The sequence below is a fragment of the Mycteria americana genome, chromosome 4 (genome assembly GCF_035582795.1).
Source record: "Mycteria americana isolate JAX WOST 10 ecotype Jacksonville Zoo and Gardens chromosome 4, USCA_MyAme_1.0, whole genome shotgun sequence".
In the NCBI taxonomy this organism is placed as follows: Eukaryota; Metazoa; Chordata; class Aves; order Ciconiiformes; family Ciconiidae; genus Mycteria; species Mycteria americana.
This window is the reverse complement of record NC_134368.1, coordinates 76,939,195-76,967,037: the sequence shown is the minus strand read 5'-3', so window position 1 is coordinate 76,967,037 and position 27,843 is coordinate 76,939,195. Positions and strand designations below refer to the sequence as shown.

The 27,843-nt window shown below is 40.0% G+C and overlaps 1 protein-coding gene across 2 annotated transcripts in view; it reads left to right on the top strand.

Moving 5' to 3' along the window:
• The window catches only part of USP38 (ubiquitin specific peptidase 38), a 28,238-nt gene extending 11,666 nt beyond the window's left edge, over positions 1–16,572 (top strand). The window contains exons 6-10 of one of the 2 annotated variants that reach the window (XM_075500993.1): positions 512–705; positions 1,263–1,356; positions 2,207–2,313; positions 3,417–4,767; positions 13,697–16,572. In XM_075500993.1, coding sequence (XP_075357108.1) covers positions 512–705; positions 1,263–1,356; positions 2,207–2,313; positions 3,417–4,767; positions 13,697–13,858 — 1,908 coding nt within the window. In that variant the 3' untranslated portion in view covers positions 13,859–16,572. Of the gene's footprint in view, positions 1–511; positions 706–1,262; positions 1,357–2,206; positions 2,314–3,416; positions 4,768–6,044; positions 6,182–13,696 lie in introns of those variants that run through there. The other variant, XM_075500994.1, reaches the window with a different exon arrangement.
• Positions 16,573–27,843: the final 11,271 nt, after the last annotated feature.

Below are 27,843 nucleotides of genomic sequence, written 5' to 3'. Positions count from 1 at the left end.
AAAATAAAATTGAAAAAAATACAAAACCAAAAAAAACCCACAAAAAACCCACTCAATTACTGCCAGATTTTATAGCAGTAGTATTGCAGTTAAATGTTTTGATGCTTACAAAGTCCCTATCAGTTTCATTCTGAGTATTCTGGACTTTATTCTTTCATTCTTACATTTTGATTTGATAGAGCAGGAATATATTTCTACCAGAACAGAGGATGCTCTAGGGGTTTATTAAAGCTTGAAATTTGAGAGGTTTTTGGTGGCAGAAAGGATTCTGTGAATATGCAGGTGAAAGGTGACCAGTAGCCCCTTATCCCTGCAATTGGAGAGCTGAGTAAAGAAAAGAAAGCTTTGAAGAGGGCTTGGTGGGGGGAGTTGTATCATCTAGGCTGTCAGGGATAGCAAGACCTGAAGGAGAATACAGGAGCAAGTGAAGATATAAAACTGCTGAATGGCAGGACCTATTATAAAAACAAATACAAAAACCCATTAAGTGTGTTAAATGTTTCTCTTGTAGGATATGCCCAAACCCACTGAAGAGAAGATTAAGTTGATTCTCAGTCAGAGTGCCTGGACTTCTCAATCCAGTTCTTTGCCATCTTGTTTATCTAGACTTTCTGGAAAATCTGAAACTGGGAAGACAGGTCTAATTAATCTAGGAAATACTTGCTATATGAACAGTGTTATTCAGGCGCTTTTTATGGCTACAGAGTAAGTCCTTTTTAACAGCTCTTTTCATTGCAAGTTAACTATTGCAGTTGTTGCACTCTTGCTTTTCACAGAATATTAACATGTCCTGGGGGGTCTCAGCTTGCTAGAGCTGAGTGAGTTTCTTTGCACTCAGTTACTAATTGCTTTGTTGAAGTCCAGCTCTGTGAAACTGCAATTTTAGCCATTTAAAAATTCCTGATCCTTCTGACCAATGTCAAAAGACAAGTCCCTTTTTCCTCACTGTCCTTGCTCCCTTTGGGATTGTAAAAGTTTATGGTGATGCTTTTGTTATAATCTGGAAGCTATTGAAAAAAAAAAAAGGTCTGTCTATAGCCCATTTTTACACATTTAAATGTTTAAAGAAATAGGTTTTTTGCAATGTTAGTTCCTACTGTACAGTAGTTTTGCATCTGCACTAGAACAGAATCCAGGTATTGAAGGGAGGTGTTACATGTTTTGCTTTCTTTCAAATTGAAGTAATTATCTGAGCTGGAATGATAAGTGCATTGTTGTTAGAAATCTAGCAAGGAAACTAATGTCTACCTTTTTTTTTTCAGTTTCAGAAGACATGTTTTATCTCTGAATCTAAATGGGTGTAATTCACTAATGAGAAAATTACAGCATCTTTTTGCATTTTTGGCCCATACCCAGGTATGTTAGTTTATTTCATCTGATGTTTTTTAAGCCTAGGTCTATATACCAAAATTTAGGAACAAACATGATGCCATGGAAGTCCTCTTGAGTATATTAAAAATATAAATATGATAGATATGTAGGGGAATGAGTCTGTCTCCAAATCAGATAGTGTAAATGGACTTAGAGAAATCTGTATTTCATAAGTGGAACATCTTGGCATTGTGTTGTTTTTATAAATGGACAGTAACAAGTTTTCTTTGAGAAGCCTAAATGAAAAAATCCAAGTAAGACCTGACTTCATATACAAGCTGACTTTATGTAACTTTCTAGGATAAACTGTGACTTTCTGCAGTGATTTTTACACTAAACTTTATTGTAGTTCAGATTCTAAAGTGAACTTCATTAAATGTTCAGAATATTTTGCTAGTGCTAGAAAGACATGAGACACACTTGTTCTCTCTGATTAATAACAATAAACTTGTGAAGGGGATGAGGCTGGATCACCTTAAAAATAAATTGGTACTTATGAAATACTTGTGTTCTGAAGAAAGCAATTTTTTTAAGCTTGCCAGCAAAAACAGTAACTGCTATTATGCATAATGTCTCATTTGCACTCACTACGTTTAATATTTGCCTGCAGGATCCACTACTTTTATCTTGTACTAGAGGTGATTACTACAAAATTAATGGCTCTCTTCCTATGATTAAGTGGTTTAAATGTTTGTGTACCATGTGTTTCATACAGTGCCTCAAGAATAATGTAGTCCAAAGTTCAGTAGTCAATATCAAAATAATATAACCAATTTTTTAAGTAGTTCTTATGTAACCCTGTCTAACCCTGTCTGTCCCTCTCTTACGCAAACAGAGAGAGGCATATGCTCCTAGAATTTTCTTTGAGGCTTCCAGACCACCATGGTTCACCCCTCGATCCCAGCAGGATTGCTCAGAATATCTCAGATTCCTGCTAGACAGGTACAGTTACTGTGCCATTAATGGGAATGAATCTACAGTCTTATCATGTAATGTTGAACTCTTAGGAGCAGTCATGTAACAGTTCCACTGCATGAGTGGGGACCAGGAATTTTGGGCCTCTTCCTGGCTGTCTCTGGTTTTCTGAATGGTCTATGAAACACTCTTCTTCATGGGTTTAATCTGTGGTAAAGTCTGGATACCATCCTGTATCCACATCATTTAAAGCAGGTTATAATGGTAGTAATGTTCCATTTTTACAAATGTAAACTTGGGTGTTATGTTAGAGTCATGGTCCCATTGTAAAATTAATGTGGTTGCTGAAAGCAGTTTAGTTGTGCATCTGGAATTTCATGTTGGTGGAGGCAGCTACGTTTCCTACAGGTTAGATAAGTCATGAAGAGATGTACGTGCATTTATAACCAGTTTAATAAACAAGCAAATTAACTGTGGCACAGATAAAACAAAAATACCTAAATTTATTAGTAGCCCTCTTTAATTTTGGCTTGCTGAGATGTGGCTTAAGCAATATTGCTTTATGACACAGTCCACTGCTGCAGAAGTTTATCTCAATAGTGAAATAGTGTTCTCTTCTCCCCCATCCCAGCTCCCATCTTGGGTTTCTTTTTTGTTTTGGTTTTTCTTTCTGTAGTTTCTTAACTTTCTTGGCTACAAAATCCTGACCTTTTCTTTGGAAATAGTCTGGCACTAGATAAATAGCTACTTGTTCTCTTACAAAATCTGGCATAGAGAACCAGTCAACTGGATAACTTATTTATTAAGATAATGTAATGGTAAATAATAAAAAAGTTGTTTAAGTTTTTTAACACTTGCCAGTTCTCTCAGTATATCCGTTGTGTTCTGTTATATATAATGAAACCCACATTAAATGCATTTGTGCTTCTCATACTCTTGTTTTGGATAGTACTGACCTGTATGGTTCAGCTTGCTTATATAAAAATAACAAATAGCTTTTTTTGATACAAGATACTTCTAGCCAGTTAACTATCTATATTTTTTAGCATAACTGGAAAGTCTGAAATGGTGTAGCAATATTTGTTTGGAAAATAGCACAGCTACTTGGATTTATTTATCTCTGTCTTCAGGCTGCATGAAGAAGAGAGAACCTTGAAAGCGTTGTCTTCAGCAAAGACTTCTGAAAGTATAATGAATGAAGAGTCCCAGACACAAGAAGCTGTCCATAAAGCACAAGTATTTGCTGAAGCACCTTGTATGGGAAGTGAAGAAAGGACTCTGATAGAGAAGATGTTTGGAGGAAAATTGAAGACCACTATATGCTGTTTGAACTGCAAAAGTATGTCCCAAAAGGAAGAAGCCTTCACAGACCTCTCTCTGGCTTTCTGTCCTCCAACTTCCTTGGAGAACGTTGGCCCAAAATGTATGGAGCGCTCTGAAGTGAAAGACGACTACATGGTGCAAACTAATACTTTAGCAACTAGTCCTGCTGGAGAAACACTTCTCAATAATTTGGAAGTAAATGGTGGATGTGACACAATAATGAATGAAGGAACCATAAAAGATTTTTCTACTGAGCCAAACTCTGAGAATACCACAAATTCTGAACTCAACAAAGTTCAAGATAATAGGGATGTGTCTCAGAGTCTAGTAGGTAAAAACACTCTGTCAGTTACAGACTTACTGAATTATTTTCTGGCACCTGAGATCCTCAGTGGAGACAACAAGTATTATTGTGAAAAGTGTGCCTCTCTACAGAATGCTGAGAAAACTATGCAAATCATTGAGGAACCTGAATACCTCATTCTCACTCTTTTGAGATTTTCGTATGATCCAAAGTGTCATATAAGGCGAAAAATCTTGGACAATGTGTCTCTGCCACTTGTTTTGGAACTGCCGGTCAAAAGAGCAACATCCCCTCTAGCTGTAGTTTCAGGAGGTTGGTCTGTTGGTGTTGAGATTTCTGATATTGGAGAAAATCTTGCTAAAAAACTGAAGCCCTCAGGTGCTGATGAAGTGACCTGCCCACAGTTGGTGCCCTACATGTTAAGCTCTGTGGTGGTGCATTCTGGTGTATCCTCTGAAAGTGGACATTATTATTCATATGCTAGAAATGTTACTGGGTCAGGGCCTTCAGGACTCTGCCACCAGTCTACAGCTCTTTCTTTAGTTTCTCCTCAGGATAAGTTGTTGACAGAGGAGAGTCCTTGTACTGTTGTAGAAAATGAGCTGGACGCTGAGATGCCAAGAGAATGGTTTCTGTTCAATGACAGCAGAGTGACATTTACCTCATTTCAGTCAGTCCAGAAAATTACCAGTAGATTTCCAAAGGACACTGCTTATGTTCTGTTTTACAAAAAACAAAATAGCACCTGTGGCTTCAACACCAATTCAGCAAATGGACTCTGGGTAAATGGAGACCCTCCCCTACAAAAAGACCTCATGGATGCAATTACGAAAGATAACAAACTGTACTTGCAGGTAAGACGGAAATTGTATATGAAGAGTGGTCTCCTTAAAACACACAAGAGACAGTCTAAAAGACAGAAAAAGTTAGCTTTTAAATATTCTGGTATATTAACCTTATAAATCACCAATCTTGCTTCCATCTTGTTGCTAGACAGATTTCACAGTAAGGTTGTCACCATTAGATGGGAAGTGTCAAGGAAAATGGCTTAAACTCATTTCGGTTTAAATATTTAGTGGAGATGCTTGCATAGGTCGTTTAACCACTTGTAATTCTATGCAGGAGAGGCTTTTTGAAGAATTCTGATTTTCATTGCCTTTAATAAACTACAAGAGTAGCTAAAGTATACTTAAAAACTTCTTAGCGGTGTTCTTACTAGTGCGTTTTCATTTAGAGTGAAGTTTTATTTATACAACTGTGCTTATCCAAATGGTAGAACCACTAAAATGAAGACCAGATGCTAGTGACTAGATTCCACTTTCCCTTCGCTGTCTATTCTGCCTCCTTGTGTGGGACCAGCACTGCCAGCTGCACATTCCCTGTGCTCCAAGAACTTCACCTAGCTGTAGTTGCCTCTTCGATTGCTGTTACAAAAAAACACTGTTCTCTGCATTTCGTTAGGTTTCCTTTGAGCATTGCTGCTATGTTTGGATGGTGTAACGGTAAAAGTGTGTTTTACTGTGTGCTCTTTGGGTTAAGCTGTTCCTGTAAGAGTTCTAGGCCTACTCAAATTAGAAATACTAGGTAAATGCAAATTAGAAAAGAACAGCTAAATCTCACTGGAAAATCTGTTAAAATAGCTGCAGGTATTTTACAACATAAACAAGAGAACTGAGAGTTTAAATTTCAACTCTGCTGCTATTTTCAGACTGTGTGGTTAAAGCATTTGTGCCCTAACCATCTTTGTTTATATGCCACCTCTCCTCTTGACTGTACAAGGTAGCATAAAACATAGCTTCTTCAGCAGCGATCTCAGATCATAGAGTCATAGAATAGTTTGGGTTGGAATGGACCCTTAAAGGTCATCTAGTCGAATACCCCTGCAACGAGCAGGGACGTCTTCCACTAGATCAGGTTGCTCAGAGCCCCATCCAACCTGACCTTGAATGTTTCCAGGGATGGGGCATCTACCACCTCTCTGGGCAACCTGTTCCGGTGTCTTGCCACCCTCATGGTAAAAAATGTCTTCCTTATATCTAGTCTAAATCTACCCTCTTTTAGTTTAAAACCATTACCCCTTGTCCTGTTGCTACAGGCCCTGCTAAAAAGCTTGTCCGCATCTTTCTTACAGGCCCCCTTTAAGTACTGAAAGGCTGCAGCAACATCTCCTGGAGCCTTCTCTTCTCCAGGCTGAACAACCCCAACTCTCTCAGCCTTTCCTCATAGGAGAGGTGCTCCAGCCCTCGGATCATTTTTGTGGCCCTCCTCTGGACCCGCTCCAACAGGTCCGTGTCTTTCCTGTGCTGACTCCGGAGCTGGACGCAGTACTGCAGGTGGGGTCTCACCAGAGCAGAGTAGAGGGGCAGAATCACCTCCCTTGACCTGCTGGCCATGCTTCTTTTGATGCAGCCCAGGATACGGTTGGCCTTCTGGGCTGTGAGCGCACATTGATGGCTCATGTCCACCTTTTCATCCACCAGTACCCCCAAGTCCTTCTCCGCAGGGCTGCTCTCAATCCCTTCATCCCCCATCCTGTGTTGATAACTGGGGGTTGCCCTGATGCAGGTGCAGGACCTTGCACTTGGCCTTGTTGAACCTCATGAGGTTCATATGGGCCCACTTCTCCAGCTTGTCCAGGTCCCTCTGGATGGCATCCTGTTCCTCAGGCGTGTCAACCACACCACTCAGCTTGGTGTTGTCTGCAAACTTGCTGAGCATGCACTCGATCCCACTGTCTATGTCATTGGTGAAGATAGTAAAGAATAATGGTCCCAATATTGACCACTGAGGGACATTGAGCTGTTGACCACTGCCCTCTGGATGCCACCATCCAACCAATTCCTCATCCACCAAACAGTCCACCCATCAAATCCATCTCTCTCCCATTCAGCAAGAAGGATGCTGGGGGGGACTGTGTCAAAGGCCTTACAGAAATCCAGATAGACAACATCCCTAGCTCTTCCCTTGTTCACTGATGTGGTCACTCCATCATAGGCCACCAGGTTGGTCAGGCAGGACTTGCCCTTGGTGAAGCCATGTTGGCTGTCTCGAATCACCTCCCTGTCCTCAGTGTGCCTTAGCAAGGCTTAGCAAGCCTTGCTTAGCAAGATCTGTTCCATGATCTTCCCAGGCACAGAGGTGAGGCTGACAGGTCAGTAGTTCCCAGGGTGCTCCTTTCTACCCTTTTTAAAAATGGGTGCAATGTTTCCCTTTTTCCAGTCACCGGGGACTTCCCCTGACTGCCATGACTTTTCAAATATCATGGAGAGTGGCTTGGCAGCTACATCAGCCAGTTCCCTCAGGACTCTGGGATGCATCTCATCAGATCCCATAGACTTCTCTATGTTCAGGTTCCTCAGGTGGTCATGACCCTGATTGTTTCTTACAGTAGGAGGGACTTTCCTCCCCTAGTCCCTGTCTTGCAGTCCATCCACTTGAGAGGCATGGGAAGAGAGGTTGCCAGTGAAGACTGAGGCAAAAACGTTGCTTAGTACCTCAGCCTTCTCCTCGTCCGTTGTTACCAGTTTGCCAGTCTTGTTCATCAGGGCAGTACGCTTTCTTTGGCCTTCCTTTTCTGGCTGACATACCTGTAGAAGCCCTTATTTTTTGTGTCCCTTGCCAAGTTCAGCTCCAGCTGCACCTTGGCCTTCCTGACCCCATCCCTACACAAGCGGGCAGTGTCCCTATACTCTTCCCAGGTTACCTCTCCCTGCTTCCACTGCCTGTGCGTTTCCTTCTTGCCCTTCAGTCTGACCATCATGTCTCGACTCATCCATGCTGGTCTCTTGCCTTCCTTGCCTGATTTCCTGTATCTGGGGACTGAGAGTTCTTGCACTTTGTGGAAAGCACCCTTAAAGATCTGCCAGCTCTGTTCTGCTCCCTTGTCCCTGAGGGCCGTTTCCCAGGGGGTCCTACTGACTAACTCCTTGATGAGCTGGAAGTTTGCTTTCCTAAAATTCAGGGTCCTGACTTTACTTTTTGCCTGTCCGATATCCCTCAGGACTGTGAACTCCACCAGTGCATGATCACTGCAGCCCAGGCTGCCTCCAATCTTGACGTCACTGATGAGCTCACTTGCGTTGGTGACCAACAGGTCCAGTATTGCATCCCCTCTGGTAGGGCTGTCTATTACCTGGCTTAAGCAGTTATCCTCGGTGCATTCCAGCAGTCTCCTAGATTGCCTACAGCTCGCCGTGCTACTTTTCCAGCAGACGTCGGGGTGGTTGAAGTCCCCAGCGGGACGAGAGCCTGTGAGCGCGATGCCTCCTGTAGCTGGAGTAAGAAGGCTTTGTCAATAGGCTCCCCTTGATTGGGTCGCCTGTAGTAGACACCAATCTCAAGGTTCCCTTTGTTGCCTCGGTCTCTAATTCTTACCCATAAGCTTTCAATCTGCTTGTGGCTATTCTTCAGGGACAGCTCTTCACACTCCATCCATTTCTTGATGTAGAAGGCAACGCCTCCACCCCTCCTTCCTTGCTTGTCCCTTCTGAACAGCCTGTATCCATTGATAGCCTCACTCCAGTCATGGGATTCGTCCCACCAAGTTTCAGTAATGGCAACTTGGTCGTAACTTCCTAGCATCACGGTGGCTTCCAGCTCCTCCTGTTTGTTGCCCATGCTGCATGCCTTGGTGTAGAGGCACTTCAGCTGGGCTGTTGGCCATGTCACCTTTTTAGAGGAACACCCCTTAGTTCCTTTGAGGTATTTCACTGGTGTTTCCCTCTTGGCTCCTGTTACCTCATGAGTCCTTGGCTCGTCTCCATAAGACTTCAAGTGTGCTGCAGTGTAGCTGGCACATCTGAGAGCAACAGGCTGAAGGCCCTCGCTAGCACCCCGTCCCTCTAACCTTGGCGTGTCATCCCACAGCTTGTCACGGGCCAGCCTGATACTATTGCCCTCCCCCTTGCAGTTTAGTTTAAAGCTCTTTCAATGAGCCCTGGTAGCTCACGAGCAAAGACCCTCTTCCCCCTTTGAGAAAGGTGAATCCCATCTGATGCCAGCAGGCCTGGTGCCAGGTAGGCCATCCCATTATCGAAAAACCTAACCCTGTGATGGTGACACCAGCCACGGAGGCATGTATTAATAGACTGGGTTCATCTGTTTCTTCCAATGTCACTGCCCACAGCTGGAAGGAGAGAGAAAAAAATAACCTCTGCTCCAGATTCCCTTACCAACTGTCCCAAGGCCCTGAAGCCTCTTTTTATTGCCCTTGGACTACGCGTTGCAGCTTCATCACCACCCACATGGAAAAGCAGTAATGGGTAATAGTCTGAGGGCTGTAGCAGGCTAGGAAGTTTCCTCGTGATGTCCTTAACCCGGGCCCCAGGGAGGCAGCAGACTTTCCTAAGAGGAGGGTCTGTCTGGCATATTGGACCCTCTGTTCCCCTCAGAAGGGAGTCGCCTACAACTATAACCCGTCTTTTCTTCCTCGTGGAGGTGGTTGTGATACAGGGGATAGGTCTTTCTGAACTTGGCAGCACCTCTGGTGTAGATGGACTGTCATCCACATCATCCATTGACTGGCCTTCCGCATCCAGATCCTCATCCCTGTTGTACAGAGGCACCTGGGAAGGTGAGGTGGACAAGGACAGGATTTGCCTGCCTCCCCGAGCGTGGACTTGCCTCCAAGATAACCTAATGTTTTCAGTCAGAATTGCTGTGACTTCCACTGATGCGTGAATGCTTTAATGGTGAAATTTCAAACTCAAAGCCAGATTATTTTTTATTTTAGGTATATAATTACAGCAGCATCTAGATAATTGGAAAAAAAAATCCATTTTAAGAACACAGCCTGAAGAAAAGTCGTACAACTACAGTGATATTGTAACCTTTTTTATATGAGGCCAAACATTTAAAGGAGGAAAAGTGTCATCCACATAGAATATAAATCCTAGTAACTGTTCTTATTTGCGTATTTTCCTGTTGAATCCAATGCTTGCACTCACATATTTCAGTGTTATCAACAGGATAGGCGATTACCTGAGTATGCATAACTTTTTTTCAGATCTGAAGAGATGTTTTAGCCATATGGAATAAACAACATTATCAGGATATTGAGAAAATAATTTGTTAAATAATGAAGTTATTCTTAAATATGTTTCTCTGAATTAACATTTTCAAGACCATTTTTATGCAATTTCTGGAATATGCGAAGAAGTTAGTTACTTTAAGCTTTTTGAATACTGCTTTACGCCTAGAACCAGTGAAAAATCAATGTGATTTTATAAAAGTTAAAGTCACTTGGTGCGTATACACAAAAATTGCTTTTTGATAATATGCCAGACTAAAGTTTTCTCTACAGAACGTGTAGCTGAAGTCATACAAAGCGCACAGTTGTTTTCTCTTATAGCTTACAAGTGAAAGCCAAGTTAGTAGTTTCTTGAAAGCCTTTCCTTTACAATTAAAAAAACCCCTAGTCTTCTCAAAATGAAGAAAAAATATTTTCCAAGTATATGTTTTTTGTTTGGGTTTTAGTTGTTTTGTTGTTTTTCTAAAGTTATGATCTCACCTTTCAATTTTGGATTATTCAGTATTGGCTTTCTTTGTTATGCTCTACTAATCTCAGTTGCTGAGGTCCTTTTCTCAATTTAAGTGAGGCTGATTAGAAATGCTGATTAGAAATTGTTTTTCTCAAATTAATACTTATGTTGTGATTCACTGAATTAAGTTATTGTAATTTTGAGAAGTTGCATTTCGTTGTTGTTCAGAGTTCTAAACTAGCGTTTTCCTGCTAAGTTAAGAATATACTTTTCTGTCCTGAGAAAGCCTTTACTTTTCAGAAGCAACATTCCAAAAAATCTCTAGCCTTACTGCTTTTGTTTTACTATTGCATACTGGTTTACCACATGGTAAATGAAAATGTTTTCACTTTAAATAACAAAACCTGCAATATGGGTAGCTCCCACTCCAGTTAAAACAAATTAAAAATCTCATTCTGGGAACAAGTGGAAAGCAGGGGCAGATGCTCTGCATTATTCTCCAGAGAACTATATTGACTCTCAAGTTTTACTTAGCTGATTTAGTATTTGTTGGGATAAATATAATCAGCCTTAAAACATTCAACTTTTTTTTTTTTAAGAAGCAAGGATATTTCTTGCAAAAATGCCAGTGCTGTATGCTATACTAGAACAATTTAATGTAGGTTAGTATTTATCAAGTCAGTATATGCCTTGAGAGAAGAAAGAAATGTGCTCATTTAGCACAAACTACTGAACAGGAATAAAGCATGAAAGATCTTAAACTGCTAAATAGTTTCACTTTTAGCATTGAAGACACAAATAGTGTGTAGCTTTTAATACTAGTACTCTGTCGAGAAACTTCAATAATTGATAATTCAATCACTGCTCCATATTTGTTGTGTGTGGGCATATACAGAGAGATACTTTCCATCCATTATAGAAAATGTTTTGTACATGGTAGCAACGAAGCTAACATCACGACTGAGGTTTATCCTACTCTCAGTGTGTTATGGCTGCTTCTGAACAGTATTTCTAAGTGGCTGACAAAAGCTGTGCTTGCAGCTGATTTACACTCTGTACTGAATGTGATGTGCGTCTCCAGAGCTGCGAGAGATGTCCCTGCACATAAGTCATGTGCAAGGGACTGTGTTGTTGCTCTTCGTAGTAGTGCTGCTCCTCTCGGCTTGTCCCCTCTCTGGGAGGAAGCCTAGTGACAGCAGAACAATCATACTGTTGCTAACAGTGTTGTGAAAGGTACGTAATAGAAGACATATATATATAAAGTAATTTAGCTGTATAGCTATGCCAAAACCTTGTGCCATCCAGTAACTGCAGTAAGGCAAACTAAAATAAATAGTGTTTCTAGCTAAATCTGGCAAAAAAATTCTTAGCTGGAAGCCTCTAGTGTTCTTTTTGTCTACAATTTTAAGATTTTTATTAATATAGCATAATCCACAAACCTATTGTTGATGCTTATATTCTTTTGTAGTACAGTTTATTAGGTAAAACTCAACTACTGGGGTTTAAGAGGTATAAAGTTGCCAGAAAAAAGTTCTCTGGAGGGATGAAAGTGGAGGAGGGACTAAGGAAAACTCAATTTTTTGTTTGGTACTGTGCTGCATTAAAACAAACATTTTTCTGAAATATTTTACCAAAAAAAGAAAAACTAGCCCAGGTACAGTGTAGCGAGTCTCCCACTGTTTAGTTTTGAGAAGAAATTCTGTTCGAAGCTAAACAGTTTTGCAGTGTAGTTTCTCAACTGAACAGGCTATTTATACAAGGCCTGCTATTTTAATGAAAATTTTCTGTTGATTTCTGGTACTAGAAGTGAGTTCTTCATATTCCCTTGTTATTCCTAGTAAATCTACTTAGTTTTTGATGTGTCTTACAGTTAGCAGATACAGAAGAATCCACATATTGTTGGAGATAGTATTATACTGTCTTTCAGGAATATGGCCAGCATATCTGTATAGACAATGTCCTTCAAATATCTTTTATATAATTTTGGAAATGAGTATGCATTTCAGTCCTTAGTAGTGCAAAATAGTTTCAAACTTAGGCTGTGTTTTTCTAAGAGGGCAGAGTAATTTAAATCCACAAGTACTATTTTTAGCACCTGTGAAAGTACATGGACAAGACTAAGTTTAGCACTTTCATGGTAGTACAATACAAACAGTCTTCCAGGTTCTTGGCTCTGTTCCTTGCTTTCACCAGGAGGTGGAGAAGAAAAGGAACAATTCAAGGTGACCCATGTAATTACTATAACCCTGTTAAAATTTCCTCCCGTTGCCTTTAGGGAGGTATGTAGTGATGCAGTGTCATGTGAAGGAGGCTATCAGTATGAGCCTTAGCACCTGAATACTTTCAGTTTGCTTCCTAAAGAACTCAAGCTTCTACAGGTCTGCTGTCTTTTTTTTGTCAGTCTTCCAGAGCTCAACGCCTGCCTTCCCCCTCTCGATTTTTGAAGCTCTTAGCCAATTTGAGAAAGGGATACTTTCTTAGTAAAGACAAGAAATTGCTGCAAGGTTTATAAAACTAGTTGGCCAGAGACAAAATAGTGTATGATATCTCTAATGAGGGAAAAGCCTGTGCTTATCCCCTTGTTAGATGTCTAAGAAGCCACAGGGGCATTCAGCTGAAAAAGCAGCTAGCAGGAGGCTGTGCTTTCTTGTTCCTGCTATTTGTGTGGGTACTTTTTCCAGCAGCTGACTGATTTTATGGAGTGCTTGAGAGTTCCTGAGGCTTACTAATGTTAAAACAGAGTTAGCATAGCAATAATACTTGAAAGTTAGAAAGTTGCACTGAATGGAAACTGAATAGCTTGTCCATCTTTTTGCCTTTTATCTGAGTATGTTGTTACTCTATGCAGCTGAGTGAGTGGAATAAAAGTGTCCTTTAAATAATTAACATTTATTTAATGGTCTTACCTTTCTATTTGGCAACCAAGAACAAGGGCACCTTAAAATTGCTAGGATGAAAATTCATGTGAAACATATATCAAAAAGTAATGTTTTGTTAGCTTTTGATCAGCAGTCTAATTCTTTAGTAACATCCCGTGTTGCTATGAAATACGATTTTAGCATAAACTTAAATGGATTTAATTATGATTCACACATACATACTGACGTTCAACGAAACTGTACATCTCAGATTGGCTGTGGAAGTTCAACTTGAAGTTCAATAAAGCCATTCAGACTTAGGAGTCCAGAAGTTAGCGATGTTGCTTTAAAAGCTGTTTCAAAATTTACTAGAAATAAGCTGCTTTAAGGACTTGAGGTTGTCTTTTTTTTTTTTTTTTTAAATTGTATTTATTCTTTCATTTCAGGAGCAAGAGCTTAGTGCTCGAACACAAGCACTTCAAGCTGCCTCAGCCTCATGCTCTTTCCGACCCAATGGATTTGATGACAATGACCCCCCGGGAAGTTGTGGACCTACAGGTGGAGGAGGAGGGGGTGGGTTCAGTACTGTTGGTAGATTAGTCTTTTGACTTTGAAGACAACCTGGAATACACTGGTTCCAAAGCAGCCCAGTACTGCTGAGGACAACTAAAATATTGAACTTTGTCAGATATTGTACCAAGCTTTGAGACTTTATCCTTGTTCAAAAGCAAATGTTGGGGTTTTTTTGGTTATGTTTATTTGAAATAAATAAGTGCATAATGGAAAAAAACTACCTCTTAAAAATTCAGTTGCTTTTATAGTAAGATATGCTTGCCCAAAAGACAGAAAATTGAAATTTTGAAGTAGTTGCTAATGACACTGCATTAAACTGAACTTACATCAGTTTTTATTGTCCTCATCCACTGAATGAACGAAGTTCGTTTTTTCACTCTGACGGTATTGCTTTACATGGAAATCCTTTCAGATGGGCTAAACTGCATACATAGTCTCTCACCCCCACCTTATTTTCAAATCCGGTACCTTTATGGATTTCCAGAGATGATGCAATTTATAATGAAGGCAATAACTTAAATGTGACATGATACAGTACTTTTCCAGATTAAAAATTATTCAATATATTTCCAGTGTAAATGTAAAGAAGAAAAAATAATTTATAAATATTTGCTAAGTTGTTTTCCAAAAAAGTGCATGTTCTGTAGGAACAATGTTTTTAAATAGAAATTGTTAACTTTGTAGCATTTCTAATTGTTTTGAGGATTTTAAAATCATTTCAGGGAATCTATCTGCTGTGTATTGGAAAGGAAGAGATTCTGTATGTGCCTTGCAGTACTGTAACTTAAAACAAACTTTCTGAGGCTGCAGAAAAGGGGGAAAATATGTTAGTAGTCAATTACTTTTTTTTTTTGTCAGTATTAGAAATCAATACACTTACAGAAAGCTATTAGGTTTCCAAAAGTAAAAATCTGGTAGTCTGAAATGCAGTAAGTGTGTTGCCCCTTATTTTTTAATTAAAAAAACCCCATACCTAGTGATATATAACTTTTGTGGCCTGCATTGCTAAGAAAAAGCTGGTCATAAATGCTGAGCTATGTCTGTGAAATCACAGAGAGGCTACCTGTATTGATCCTTGCTGAGGATCTATGCTTCTAAGAGTCCTTTGAAGTTTTGCCTTCTGGTTTTGCTTGTAGTGAGAAATTTCTTGTGAGTTCAGGTTTTAACTGTCAGCAGAAGACCAAAATGATGCTGTCTATGGAGCAGCGTTTGCTTGCTTGTTAGGCCAGCAGAGGTTGAGGATACACTCTTTTAGTCTTGGCAGAAATAGCAACTTTGTTTTGGATGTGCAATGAGGATAACAGAAGTACAGGAGTTACACTGTTGAATCTGGTGATTAATTCTTAACTTGAATAATCTTATAGTGAAGTGTAAATTTATTTAAAGTATTTTTACAAAATTCTGCACTGTTTTACTGTGTTTTTATATTCTACTAGGTGACAAAGTGCATCCTTAAAAAGCATGCAAACCTGGCAGGTGTTAGCTTAACTGTACAAAATAAACAAATTTCTTAGAAAATGCCTTTAAAAAGCTTAAAATAAGTTGAGAAAATTAAACCTTGTTTGTATGATATCAAATATATGGAGTTTAGTCTGAAAGGTAACTTAGCTTGCAAGCTATTTTTATATTACCACTACAACTATGCTATTTGCTCTGCTATAGGTTCATATGTTACTGCTCAAGAAAGCTAGAGCAGCTCACTTTCATTTTTTAATAGTTTCCAAGCTTTGTTTTGACCGTTTGTAGTACCTCGGCTTTGACCTACGCTTTCATTGCTATCTCAGTTATAGGTCTCTGAACCAGGGGTTCAGCTGTGGAAATGTGGAATGTTATGAGACTAGTGTGAGGAACATTCTCATTTTGTTGTGCTTGGACGAGGTTTTCTTGAAAGCTCACTTCACCTTGAAATTCTGTAACTTTCAGTCTAAGAGGGTTTTTTACTTCCTTTTAGGCTTCTCTGCCAGTTAGCTCTGGTTTTAAAATGTGTGGTATGACAGGTTAATTTGGCTTTTCTCTCCCAAATTATGAGGTTACACTGAAAAGCTGTCTACTGTTTGCATTACAATGGGAGTATTTTGTTTCTCTGTATCAATTTACTGTTCATTTTAAAACACTAGTAAGTAGAAGCAGGGGCAAGTGTTTTTACTCTATATGAAATCATAATTTTGTAAAGGTCAGTTTTGTTTTTATGTTCTCACAGTAAAAATACAAATTATGTAGCCTACCTAAAAATAATGTGCAGTATGACTTTTGTATACCTGTTGTACTATATTTATTTCATGAGCTTTTAGAAGGCTTTCTACACCCTTGTTTGCCTTTTCTAAATTAGGTGTTAAATATGGAAATTTTATACGAGAGTAATGCCAATAGGGTTGGATCTCCTTAGGTATAAAATGATGGTATGTCTCAAACTGAAAATAACTCCTTCTTTCTTTCCCCTTCTTGACTTCTTTTGACGCAGTTACTTTGGGTTTTACAAACAGATTTTAAAATTCAGAATACCTATTTACAAGGCTGCTTGCTGACCTGACAACCATCGTAGGCCGATCCATACCTAACTTGGAAGGTTTCAATAAAACTAGTGAAAGTGGAGAAGTGTTTCACACTCTAAAATGTACACCTTTTTTCATTGTTTACAGTAATGGTGTTGCATGCTCCTGTCCTCCAGACATAATATGAGAGCACAATGTACATATGGTACTGTGATTTCTGTTGCCTGTGAATGAATGCTGGATGGTTTGTTTATTGACCTTTTTGGCTCCATTCTAAATTTTGTTTTCTATCTCAGTTGAATCAGTAGAAAGATATAAAATACATAATACTGTTTCTGAAGCTTAGGTTTTTTTGTTGTTTCCTTTCATGAAGGATGCACTATTGTACCAAACTCAAGGATGGTATGTCTTTTAAAATCGTACTTCCTTTTGACAAGACAGGTTGTGTTTTGGTCTTTGTTTCAATGGTCAGTGGAGTTGTATTAACTTTCTTCTATACAGTTCATTTTGTACAGTTTTTTCATGTGGAGCGTTACAGTGGATTGCTGTGAATGTCACCCCTGTAACAAGTGATTACAGTATCTACAAGCCTGTTTATCCAGGATGAGGAGAGAAAAGGCTTCTTTGGATAACTAAACGAATCTCACCTTCCGGCTAGCTCTTTTTCCTTCCTTTTTTCCCCCCTTTGTTCCCTACTCTGGAAAGTTAAAATATTTTATCTTCTGTATGCTTTGGAAGTTTAATTTCATGGTAAGCCTCTTTTTTTTTTTATCTGTAGCAGTAAGGTGGTTTATGGAGTCAGAATACTACTTTTCTTGTACAAATGACAGGCAAAGGGCAGAAGCACTGTGAGCTAAAGGAGTGTTAGAACAAAAGCAAGTGGGTATAAACTTTCTGTAAATAAGATTTAGATTAGAAATGAAGTTCCTAATTACTAGAAATAATTCTGGAACAGCCTTCCAGGCAGAGACCTGCTTTGAAGGAATAGCCAAGTATATCTATGAAAGAAATTAAATGCAAAGTGGTGTCTGAATAGCAGGCAACTAGACTTGATAAACCAGAGGTCCTTTCTAGTCCCTTCCTAGAGTGTTGCTCTTCAGTTGGGCTTCCCATCTGGACACATTGCCAGTTTTGTTTTTAAGACTTGAAGATTAAAGTGTAAATTAAGGGAATAAACTATGACATAACAACAACAAAGGTTGACTGCTCGGTTTGGGGTGGTGTTGGTCTCTGAGGGGAGTGAGGCATAAAAATTATGAGGTGATGGAAAGTGGAAGCTAGGAAGACTTGTGATCCAAAGAAATGTGCTCAGTTTCTAACACAAGGGCGATTCCCTGGTTAACAACCTACTATGGGATGTAATGGGTTGTAGCATTTGATATCCTCAGTAGGCTGTAATCAAATGTAAATTATTGGACTTCTTCAATGGGTGAGCAAATGATCTATGATCTAAACAAGAGATCAGAATAGACAATCGTAAAAACTTTCATGTTCCCTACAGCCAGTCATCATAGGTCTACCCTAATCTGAATTCATAGCTATGAGTAATATGCTCTTAAATCACATAGGCGTCAGGTCAAATGTAACAAACAGTTGAGAACCAAAAATTGTGTGACACTGTTTGGCTTGTGTACAACACTGTTCTGCATGGACTTAAGAACTAGCGAGTATCCCTGTTTCAGCAACTGGGTTAAAGAGACTTGGCCCATGAGTTGAGCTCTGGCTGTGATCAGTATGGCTGTGATGTGTAGTGTAGTGTTGGCTTACCACATGTGCTTTTTATTTTTTTAAATGCACACGCATCCCCCCCATTCACTGTGAGTCTTCCTTTTGCTTAAACGAAAGTATCCAGATCAAAGGGAAAACAAACTTAAAACTAGCCAGAGTGAAGCGGAGATGAAGGTTTTTAAATACAGTATACTACTTTCTTATTTAAAACAGAAGTATTTTTTTCTAAGTCTGCTGGGTTCTACGCGGGTATGTGGATTCAGGATACACATTTCTTGTTCCTTTTTTTTCCAGTGCAGGTAATATTTTTAAGAATCAATTGTAAAAGTGCTGGAATAGGCATGTCAAAATGCACAACCTGCCACTGCCGCCTTGTTAAACAGCACGCTACCACATGCACTGCAATGCTGGGATACTTGCTGGCTGGCTTCCCCAGACACTAACTGGGAAGAGCAGCTGCCGCCTGTGAACTGTGCCTTGCTGGGTGGCCATCTGCGACCTTCACCATCATCTGCATCTGTGGGTGGCCAGAGGCAGCCACCCTGGGGTGCTGCCTCAGCATGTGTGTCTGCGGCGGGGGCCGTAAGAGGAGTCTGAGGTGTAACAGCCAGCCCCACTGTTGAGGTGCTAGCTCAAGTGGGGCACAGTCCCCAGCCCCCTGGGCGACACGTCCAGGCCCACAGCGGGTAACTCGGGGACCCGCTGACAGAGACTGGCACCTGTGGCAAGCGGCACGCAGAGGTTGCACATGGAGTTGGTGTGTGGGAAGGAGGGACAGGGGGGCAGTGAAGGAGAAGTGCTGGTGCAAGACTAAAATGAGACTACCGAACTGCAAAAAGGAAAGGATGGCTCTAATCTGATTTAGAAGTTGCATGTGTTTTAATGATAATTTCACATGCATCTGCTATACGGTTGTAACTTCAGTGTAATTCCACCAAAGGATACTCTGTCAACAATGCTTTATTATCCAAGCCTAATCCTTCTAAAATTTCTGTTATATCAGCATGCTTGAGGGGAAAAAAACTCTCAATAGGCATATTGAAAATATGCTGCTGAGGAGAATGTTTCAGATTGACATTAAAAAATTAATTCAGCAACAGGATATGTGGTTGGGCTAGCAGCTGTAGTATCATACAGCATCCTTGAGGCCAGTAGTCCCCAAACTTTTTTGATTGCATGTCCCCATCAGTAAAAACTTTAAGTATGCACCCAATATGTGTATGTATATTTATTTATAAATTATATATGTACTACTGTCCTAATATATTATGTACATACAAAGAGTAGAAATTGAAAAAGTATGAGATGAAATAAACACTATTTTTAAATTATTTAAAATTTTGTTTATTAATGGTACAAAAAGTACTTTCTTCTTGCACCCAAATGGATTGTCTTGCACGCCCCCCGGGGTGCATGCACCTCACTTTGGAGACCACTTCTGTGGGCTATAGTCTTGAAAAGAGTTTTAACTTGATGGGAACAGGTATCAAAATTAACCTGTTCATAATAATGGTTTCTTTTATTCAGTGAATATAGACTGTTTTCATTACTTTATGCTGCGTGACCATGTTTATTCTGAGTTCTTATAAAATTTGATGCAAGGGCTGTGAATTGTGTCACCATTTATTTTCCTGCAGTGTGCATTAAAAGACAAAAAAAGAGGTGTCAGCCTTAAGTGGTTTGCAGAGATGCAAAGCCATTCCAATTCTGAGGGGAGGATATCCCTTGCCAAACACAGGAATGTGTTAGTACTTGGCTTTAAAGGTTAGTACCATTTTTCAACCGACTTGCCCTTTCTTAAGTGTTCTCTAAAGAATTACAATATTTAGTGCTCAACTCCTTAAAGTTATTTATGTTTTTTGCTATATCTTTCATGGTGTTTGTTCTACTGAACTACAGTTGAAATAATTTTTGCAGTATGCCTGTTCTTAAATCTTGTTGTTGTAAACTGGCTTAAATGTTTAATAGTATGTCATACCAGTTTTTAAAAATGGATGGGGCAAATGAGTGTTTTACTGTACACACGTTGGGCTGCGTAAAGAAGTCAAAATATATATTTTTAAATGCCTCGGAAGGTGTCTGAAAGTACCTAAGTTTTATTCTGTTTGATTTGAGTTGAAAGAAAGATGTTCTAGTAAAATATAACAGTGGTGGTGGTTTTTTTGGAATTGTAAATTATATCTGTAAATCTCAGCTTGAGGGATCTCCCACAAAAACATGGAAAAATAAGTCAGAGCAGAGAACTCCTAATGGGCCAACAAGGTCCGGAGAACCAAGTGTAGGCAGTAGCTGAATTTCATGTGTATTTCAGTTGCAGTGATATGATAATGTTTCATTTGAGTTGTCTTCTCAATTGGTGTTACTTAAATCTTCAATGATGATGAAATGACCTTCAGCTTGTTGAATTAATGAAGAACATCATCATTGGTTAAAATGCAGCAGTTCTCAATGAATGTGGAAGTTATGGCACAGAAACATTCAGGCCTCCTGTAAATAAAGACAAGGTTCTCAAAGGCTGTTTTCAACTTTTGTGTATTTCTCCTCAAGTTTCCCCAGACTACAAGTTGAAAGGAGGTTTTTGGGTTTGGTTGTTTTTCTTGACTCCAAGAATACCTAGGAAACTCGAACAATTAACAGGCCAGTTAATAATCTGTAAATTACTCCTGGGTGGTGAATTGTGGGAGGGGGAAGGGAAAGGTTTGGGTTGCCCTTAGAATGTGTAGTTTGAAGTTGAGTCTCCTCTAGTTGGCTGCCCACACCTCCCTCTGGCATTAGAAACGCTGCCTTTATGTGGTCTCAGGATTAAGCTTGGTACTGCCTGTGAGGATAAAATCGTGGGAACCTCCCCTTCATCCAAGAGCTATTCAGGCTAATTGAAGAATCATTCTTGACCTCAGCTGTTTCAGTTTTGCTTTAAATAACTTGAACCTGTTAACTGCCAAGGTGAAGGACAGATCAAGCTTTAACATAATAAAGGACCTAACCATAATTTAAAAAAAAAAAAAAGCTTTGGTTCCAGTAGGAGCTGCTAGTTCTCTGCTGTGCTTTAAAATCCCAGGGCTGCAAGAGGTGTTTCCTACTGATGAGACCATGAAAACAGCAGCTACACAGAATTCATTGGGGAAGGGAATTGGCTGCAGTATAAACAAGCAACTAGGTGGAGGATTTCATCATTTGGGTTTGTCTGCTGTGTTTTGCATTTGGGGATTGATGTGAATGAAGACATGTGTGAGGATAATAAGCAATATGAATCTGAGGATGTGGAATAGAGAGCAAACAGGCCTCAAGTAGTTAATTTCTTAAAAGCAGTTACTAACATTTCTGTGCGAGAAGAATTGGTTCCTGGAATGGGATCCTAGGTAATGTCAGTGTGATCTTGCATAGCAGCCTACAAAAGCACGGCTGCTACCATGCTTTCACAGGGTGTGTTAAGGTGGAAGGCATGTATGGAAAGGCTAAAATGTTACTAGTACACTAGGCCTGAAATGCACCCTCTGTTCATAGACCACAGACTTAAGTGTAGTCGTAGATGAAGAACATTTCCTTTCATTTTAGGTAGGGAGGAGCAGAGTATTTTTCTGAAACTTCTTATTTTTCTGGGAGCAAATCTAATATGATGTTTGTACATTGTGGTCAATATTTCTCCTCCAGTTGTGAATGTGTAGCATAAGCTACAAGCTGGGAGAAACTTCAAGTGAGTAAGTTTGTAACTGCTTATTTGACAAGACTTCTTTTAAGCTCAGTCAGCTCATCTCCATCTTACTTGTTGGTCCCCTTTGGTGCTAAGGATGTGCTGAGTGGGAGAGACCAGGTTGAACCTGCTACCAGAGTAGCAGCTCTTTCGCATTCCCAAGCTCACATTCTGGGAATGGGCATGAATGCTTAGCTTTGGAGAGGATTTGATGAAAGGAAAACAACTGGAGGATTTTAAAAAAGGGGAGGGAGAATCTGGAAAGAAATGTGAGCAAGAGCAAGAGTGTGTGGCTATGCAAAGCTGTGGATTTCCTACTCTTTTTGAGACCAAAGAGATGTTTAAGCAAAACCTTACCAACTTCACATGTCATATATACATAAAGAAAAACCATGTGGGAAAAAGTATAGCAATCATTTGGTCAAGGTAATTGTGACCTATTTGTGTTTTCATTATTTGAGCTAAACTAATGCCCAGCCTCCTGTCCATCTGCATTGTATTGAAGCAAATTTTTTTTATGAAAGTAAATATTTTGGGGTTTGTCTCTAACTTAATCTCCTTTGGAAATAGCTATTTCATTTTTTCCAAATAATTCTTCTGCCTGAATATTCTCCCCACATTTTTAAAGGATGATGCGCACTCTTATATAAAAAGGTGTGTGTGGGGTGTCTATAATAAGAACTAGTCCAATCTGATATGATAGGTATCTTATTTTAGGTCATAGATAGCCTCATCCCTGAAACTTCCTTAACCCCAGAATTTTTTAGGATAGATGTTCTCCTTCAGATCCCTGGGACCCAGCAAGATTATTCTCTTTACTCCCCTCCTACTTTAAGTGCCTTCATGAAGAACCGTGGGGATGCAGCCAGAGACTCACCTGATAAGGGAAACTGCAGTATCACTAAGCAGGGAAAGTTGTAATTTGGACAGCTTTGTCAGCAGCTTTGTGTTTAGTAGTAGTGGTTTTCACCAGTTCTGCCCTGTCCATCTGGCAACTCTCTTTTATCTTATTCTCCCCTAAACAAATTCAGTGGAATAAATTATCATGATACTTATGAAATGTTTCCTGTTGTGGCTTCATCAGTGTTGTGGTGTTTTTCCCTCTTCACATCCACTCTCCCCCTCCTCATGTCCCTTGCAGCTGCCTTGTCGACTCTGATGCTAACCTGTCCAGGACACAGACTGTATCTTCTGCACTACATGCGTGTCGGTACAAGGCTGTATGTAATAGTGTTACTTTCTTGGTTATCTTTTAAATGCTACTGTGATAAACTTAATTCCTAATGTGTCAAACAAACATGGGATAACAAAAATGCAATTAAAATGAACTATTGCATCTACATAACCTGACATGACTTTCTGTAAAGCCTGTGTTTTGCATGTAAAAATTCAGGCAAGTAGTTACAGTAAAAAAAGTTTTGTGTTTCTTCAGCCCTTTAAGAACTCCTGCTAAGAAATGTGTATGCCCACCGGTAGAAGGAAGTAGTGTAGTGGTAGGTGTGCTTCAGGTATTTGTAGGGAATTGCATTATTAAGAGGTTCTCACAAAGGCCAATCAGTACTCATTTTTATGCAGAGGCTTGTGGTTGCAGGTGCTTGAACCATCAACACTTCGATGCCAAATTAGGTATTTCATGTTTGGCTCTGAATAATGCTGAACTACAGGGCAGCGCAACCATTCTGCTGGTGGTGGGGCTTGGTGATTCAGTGTTGGCTGGAGGGAACAGCAAATTATGGCTCTCTTCATTCAGATGGAGCCACAGGCACTGGTGATGATGGTGGGGGATTACAGGAATGTTGACTTAGTTTTGTTCACCTGGAAGTCACAGTGAACTAAGTGACACCACTTAGTCTGACTGCCAAGTAGAAGCTTGCCCTGTATTTGCAGGGTGTGAAAAGTGATGAAGAAAATTGTTTTGTGATTTCCAAATGCGTTCCTACTTTTGAGGGCAGAGGAATTGCTGAAATTGAATTTCAGCTAACATTTGTTAGCTGTAAATTAATCTGTGCATGTGGATATAGTATGTGAAGAATGGAAGGCATATTTCTGATTAAAACTACCCTGACTCAAGTATTCTTGTACAGTCTTGCCTGTTTTTTTCTCTAATTGACCTACCTCAGATATCAGAGTAGCAACTTCAGCTGTGTTTTGTTTTCAAGGACTTCTGTACATCCTTTGTTGCATCTCTGTGAGGTTTTAACTTGCTTTGAGTAGCATAAGCTTTTATAAATGTAGTCCAAGTATTATAATTTAAATACAAGTGGGTTTACACCACTTTGTTACTGAGGTCCCTGATGTGCTATATTAATTTTGGAGTAATTATCTGTTTATCCAGTAGAGAGCACTAATGACACTGCTATCTCTTAGTTGACATTCCCATCAAATTATTCAGTGTTGTCTTATAATTTTGTGCTATAGAGCACTGGGCTGGGGTTGGGACTGTAGGTTTTTCTCTAAATCAGTACATGGCTGAAGCTCTGCTATAAATGGTTTGGGCGGGAAGAAGGTAAAGCAGGAGTCTGCAGGAAATGCTGAACTAACGTTTACCCACAGTTTGGAGTCACAGCAATACTCCAGTCTCTCCTTTGTGTTGAATAGCTAAGTGAAGGCCTTTAATGTGGAAGTGGATCAGCATCCCTCTTCGAGCGGCTGGTGCCAGGACTGTCAGGATAGATGGCTGACTGCTGGTGCTACAAGTTTCTTAACGGTCTCAGGGAAGCCAGTGGTATAATCAAGGTGGTTCCTGCTTCTTTGTGTGTAGGCAAAATCTTATCAGCAGTGGCTAAAAAAGCATTTTTATTAATAATATTTTACTGTCTGCCTCTGAAGAGCCAAGACAGCTAAGCTGGACATAGTTTACTGGAGCTGAAATTCTGGAGTCCTCATGGATGATGTAGCATGAGTGAGAAAAACTAACTTGTCTTTGAGACATCAAATGGAATTTGTGGCCAGCAGTTTAAAAATAATCCCTTTACTCACTTTGTGAGAAAATTAGATGGACCAATGAGAAAATATAAACAGACCCATAAAAAATGTTTCAAAATAACTTTGGGATAGTGTCTCAAATTTGCATCCTGGGTAAAAGGTCTCTCACCATGCTGCCCAGCAATCCAACTGTGTGTGTTCGTAATAGCTCAGCGAACTGTTAACCTTACTTCTGGAGAATGAAGATGCTGCCTGTAGGAGAAAAAGGTGTTTTAATGCTCCCTTAGGGTTATAGAAGAATTTTAATAATGTGACCTGTGTAAATTAATCTTCCTAAATATACAGGCAATCTGAAACAATCACTCTGAGAGAAGCGTGAGTTAAGTAATTTGTCTCAGTCGTGGATGAATTTAAGAATAACTGTCTGGAGGCAATATCTTTATTACATTATTTGTAAGGACTTAAAGAAGAAAAGCAACAGCCACACTGTGAAGCTGAGCATGAACTTGTATTACCTCTAGGCTTATTGTATTAGCTGATGTTTGGTTTGAATTCCGTTTAGGAGACTGCAGTGTTATCTCATAAACAGCTCCCAATTTTTATCCTTACTACTTTACTTCTAATAGAAAAGATTCTATTCAACACATGGGGAAAATGATACTGTAATTATCTAAATAAACTATGTGACATATCATTAAAAAATAGCTTATATGTTTAAAAGTCAAATTGGTATGGAAAATCTGCTTGTTTGAGGGAGAATGTTTATTGGTTAGAAGAATTTCAAGTTTTTCTAAGTGAAAATGGGTACTTTTAAGAGGGCAGTCATAGTTGTTGCTGGGAGATTCATGAATTTTCTATATTGGGTTTTGATAATGTGAATGCAATTAACGAAGGCAGCTATCATATCAGTTAATTCTTTTTTGCTTTTAATGCATTTGTCAATTGGTCCTAAAATCTGCCATCTGGTAACAATCTGCATTAAAATACTGGCCTGCCTGAAATTAATGGGAGTCTTGCCATGGACTTCAAGTCCAGGATTTCACTCTGCTCTTCATCTTGCATGACTATTGCTATTCAGGGTGTGGCAAATATACTATATTCTGCATCCTGATTTATGTGAGCATTTGCTGAGCAGATGTTAGGGAGCTAGACTTGTTCATTTCAATCCATCTCTCCTCTAGCAAGTGCAAAAGTGAGGCCAGATCGGTCTCAGGTGTGGTTCTATTCTCGTGGGATGCTTCTAGCGATTACAGTTTCTGATGAGTCAGAAACATCGTGCTGGATTTTAAAAATGCAGCTATAAACTAAACAAGGATTTATTACTTCCGCTGTTGTGAGCGAGCTGACCAAGCCAATGCTATGCGAGTGGCTAGGGCGGGGGGAGCGGGGGCCAGGCGGCTGTGCTGGGCTTCCAGCTCAGCTGCTATGTGGTGCTCTTCCTTCTCCCATCACCGCTGCTCCCTGAACAGGGATCACCACCTAGGCACCTGTGGCCAGGGAGAGCGCCTTTGTATCTACAAAGCCCTTGAGTTCCCATTTCCCAGCATAAGCATTGGTCTAAAGATACAAAATAAGATTAGCCCTTACTGATTAGCTTGAAAGAAGGGTAAGAAAAGCCTCCTTGCCAGTCTTTTTTCTTTTCTCAGTTGCAAAATACCTTGTGCGCTTCATTAGTTCAATAACCTTGTATGGGGGGAGGGTGTTTGTCAAAAACCCAGTTTACAATGAAGATAAAATAAGAACGCATAACTGGCATATCTTAGCCTGAACCCACTGTGGGAGTCACTCCCACAGTTATGTCTGGTGCTCGCCAGCTCCTACTGAGCCTGGTATTTTCCCATTGCATTGTTTTTACTGATAGCTTCCATTCAGTAACAACAGAAATCTTTGCAAGGGTGAAAGAGATTAACACTTTATAATTGAGTAAAGAAGTGTTAAGTGATTTTCACAGCCACTGAAGAATGTGTAGCCTATATGATAAAGTAATCTCATGATTTTATCTTTGTTCTTTACTGAAAACAGTTGGTGAGCATTTTATCCCATGTTCAGATATAAAATAAGATCTGTCCTGTTTTGAATCTCTTTTGGGGAGGAGCAGTAAATGAGGGAGGAAGGCTGCCAGAGGTAATTACTAAAATGCCCAGCTCATATATATAGTCACAAGACGAAGCTGTACAGGGTTTTGTGTTGCAAAACATGGAGTAAATTTTTATGAGCAATCATAGTAAGGAAATAAAGCAGTCATAATAGAATAAGATAATATCCTTTTTTTCCTCATGTCTTCCCAAGGAAGACTAATACGTGACAAAAACTGTTTAAATATTATTGCTGTTTAAGGGGGAACTCCTGATACAACAGCAGTGGACAAAAGCTGAGCTCGATTTCTTGCCAGAGAAGTGTGCTCGGATAACTTGCCTGCTCTGTAACATCCCCCGCTGCAGAGGGATGTTGTCAGCCCCCGGCATTCGGACCCTTTAGACCCCCACTGCTCTGTGAGTGCAGAAGAGCCACAATAATAAATGTTTCCATCTGCTTCTGGTTAGGAGTTTGCATCTCATCCTATCCTCCACAGTGATCCATGCACTTGAGACAGCCAGGCGTGATTATTTCCATTAGCAAGAACCAAGATCACACCCTGAAAAGCCCCATCTGGTCCAAACCTGCTGTAGATTGCCTGCTGAGCAATGCAGGTCACTATAAGATCATCACACTGACGTCCCATATGCTGACGAGGTCCTGTTCCCATACGTTGGCTGTCTTGCTGCTTCTGAGCCCTCTGCGGGATTAGCCCCAGCAGTCTGAGATGGTTGTCCTTTTGCGTGTATGGCTTTCTGCAGCGGGTGTGTTTCACTGTGTCCACAGACCTGTGCAGTAAAAGTAGAAGATTTGCATATAGGAGCCAGAATTTATGCGTGAGTTGGACCTTGGCTTTGGAGCTGTGTGCCAAAAGAGGTACAGGAATGACCACAGGCTCTGAACGTTTGGCATGAAGCGTTCAGCTCCTCCAGTGAGCTTTCCTTGGTTGCCCTGCTTCTGTTTCCCTCCCCTCCAGCCCAATCATCCACGTCAGGTAATTTACGCCTACCTACTGGAAGGAAGGAAGGAGAGGTGATTGATGGTGTTGTTTTTAGCTCTTGCAAGGTGCTTGGAGGCTGCAGTGGTGACTGCCAAGTGAGAACCTAAG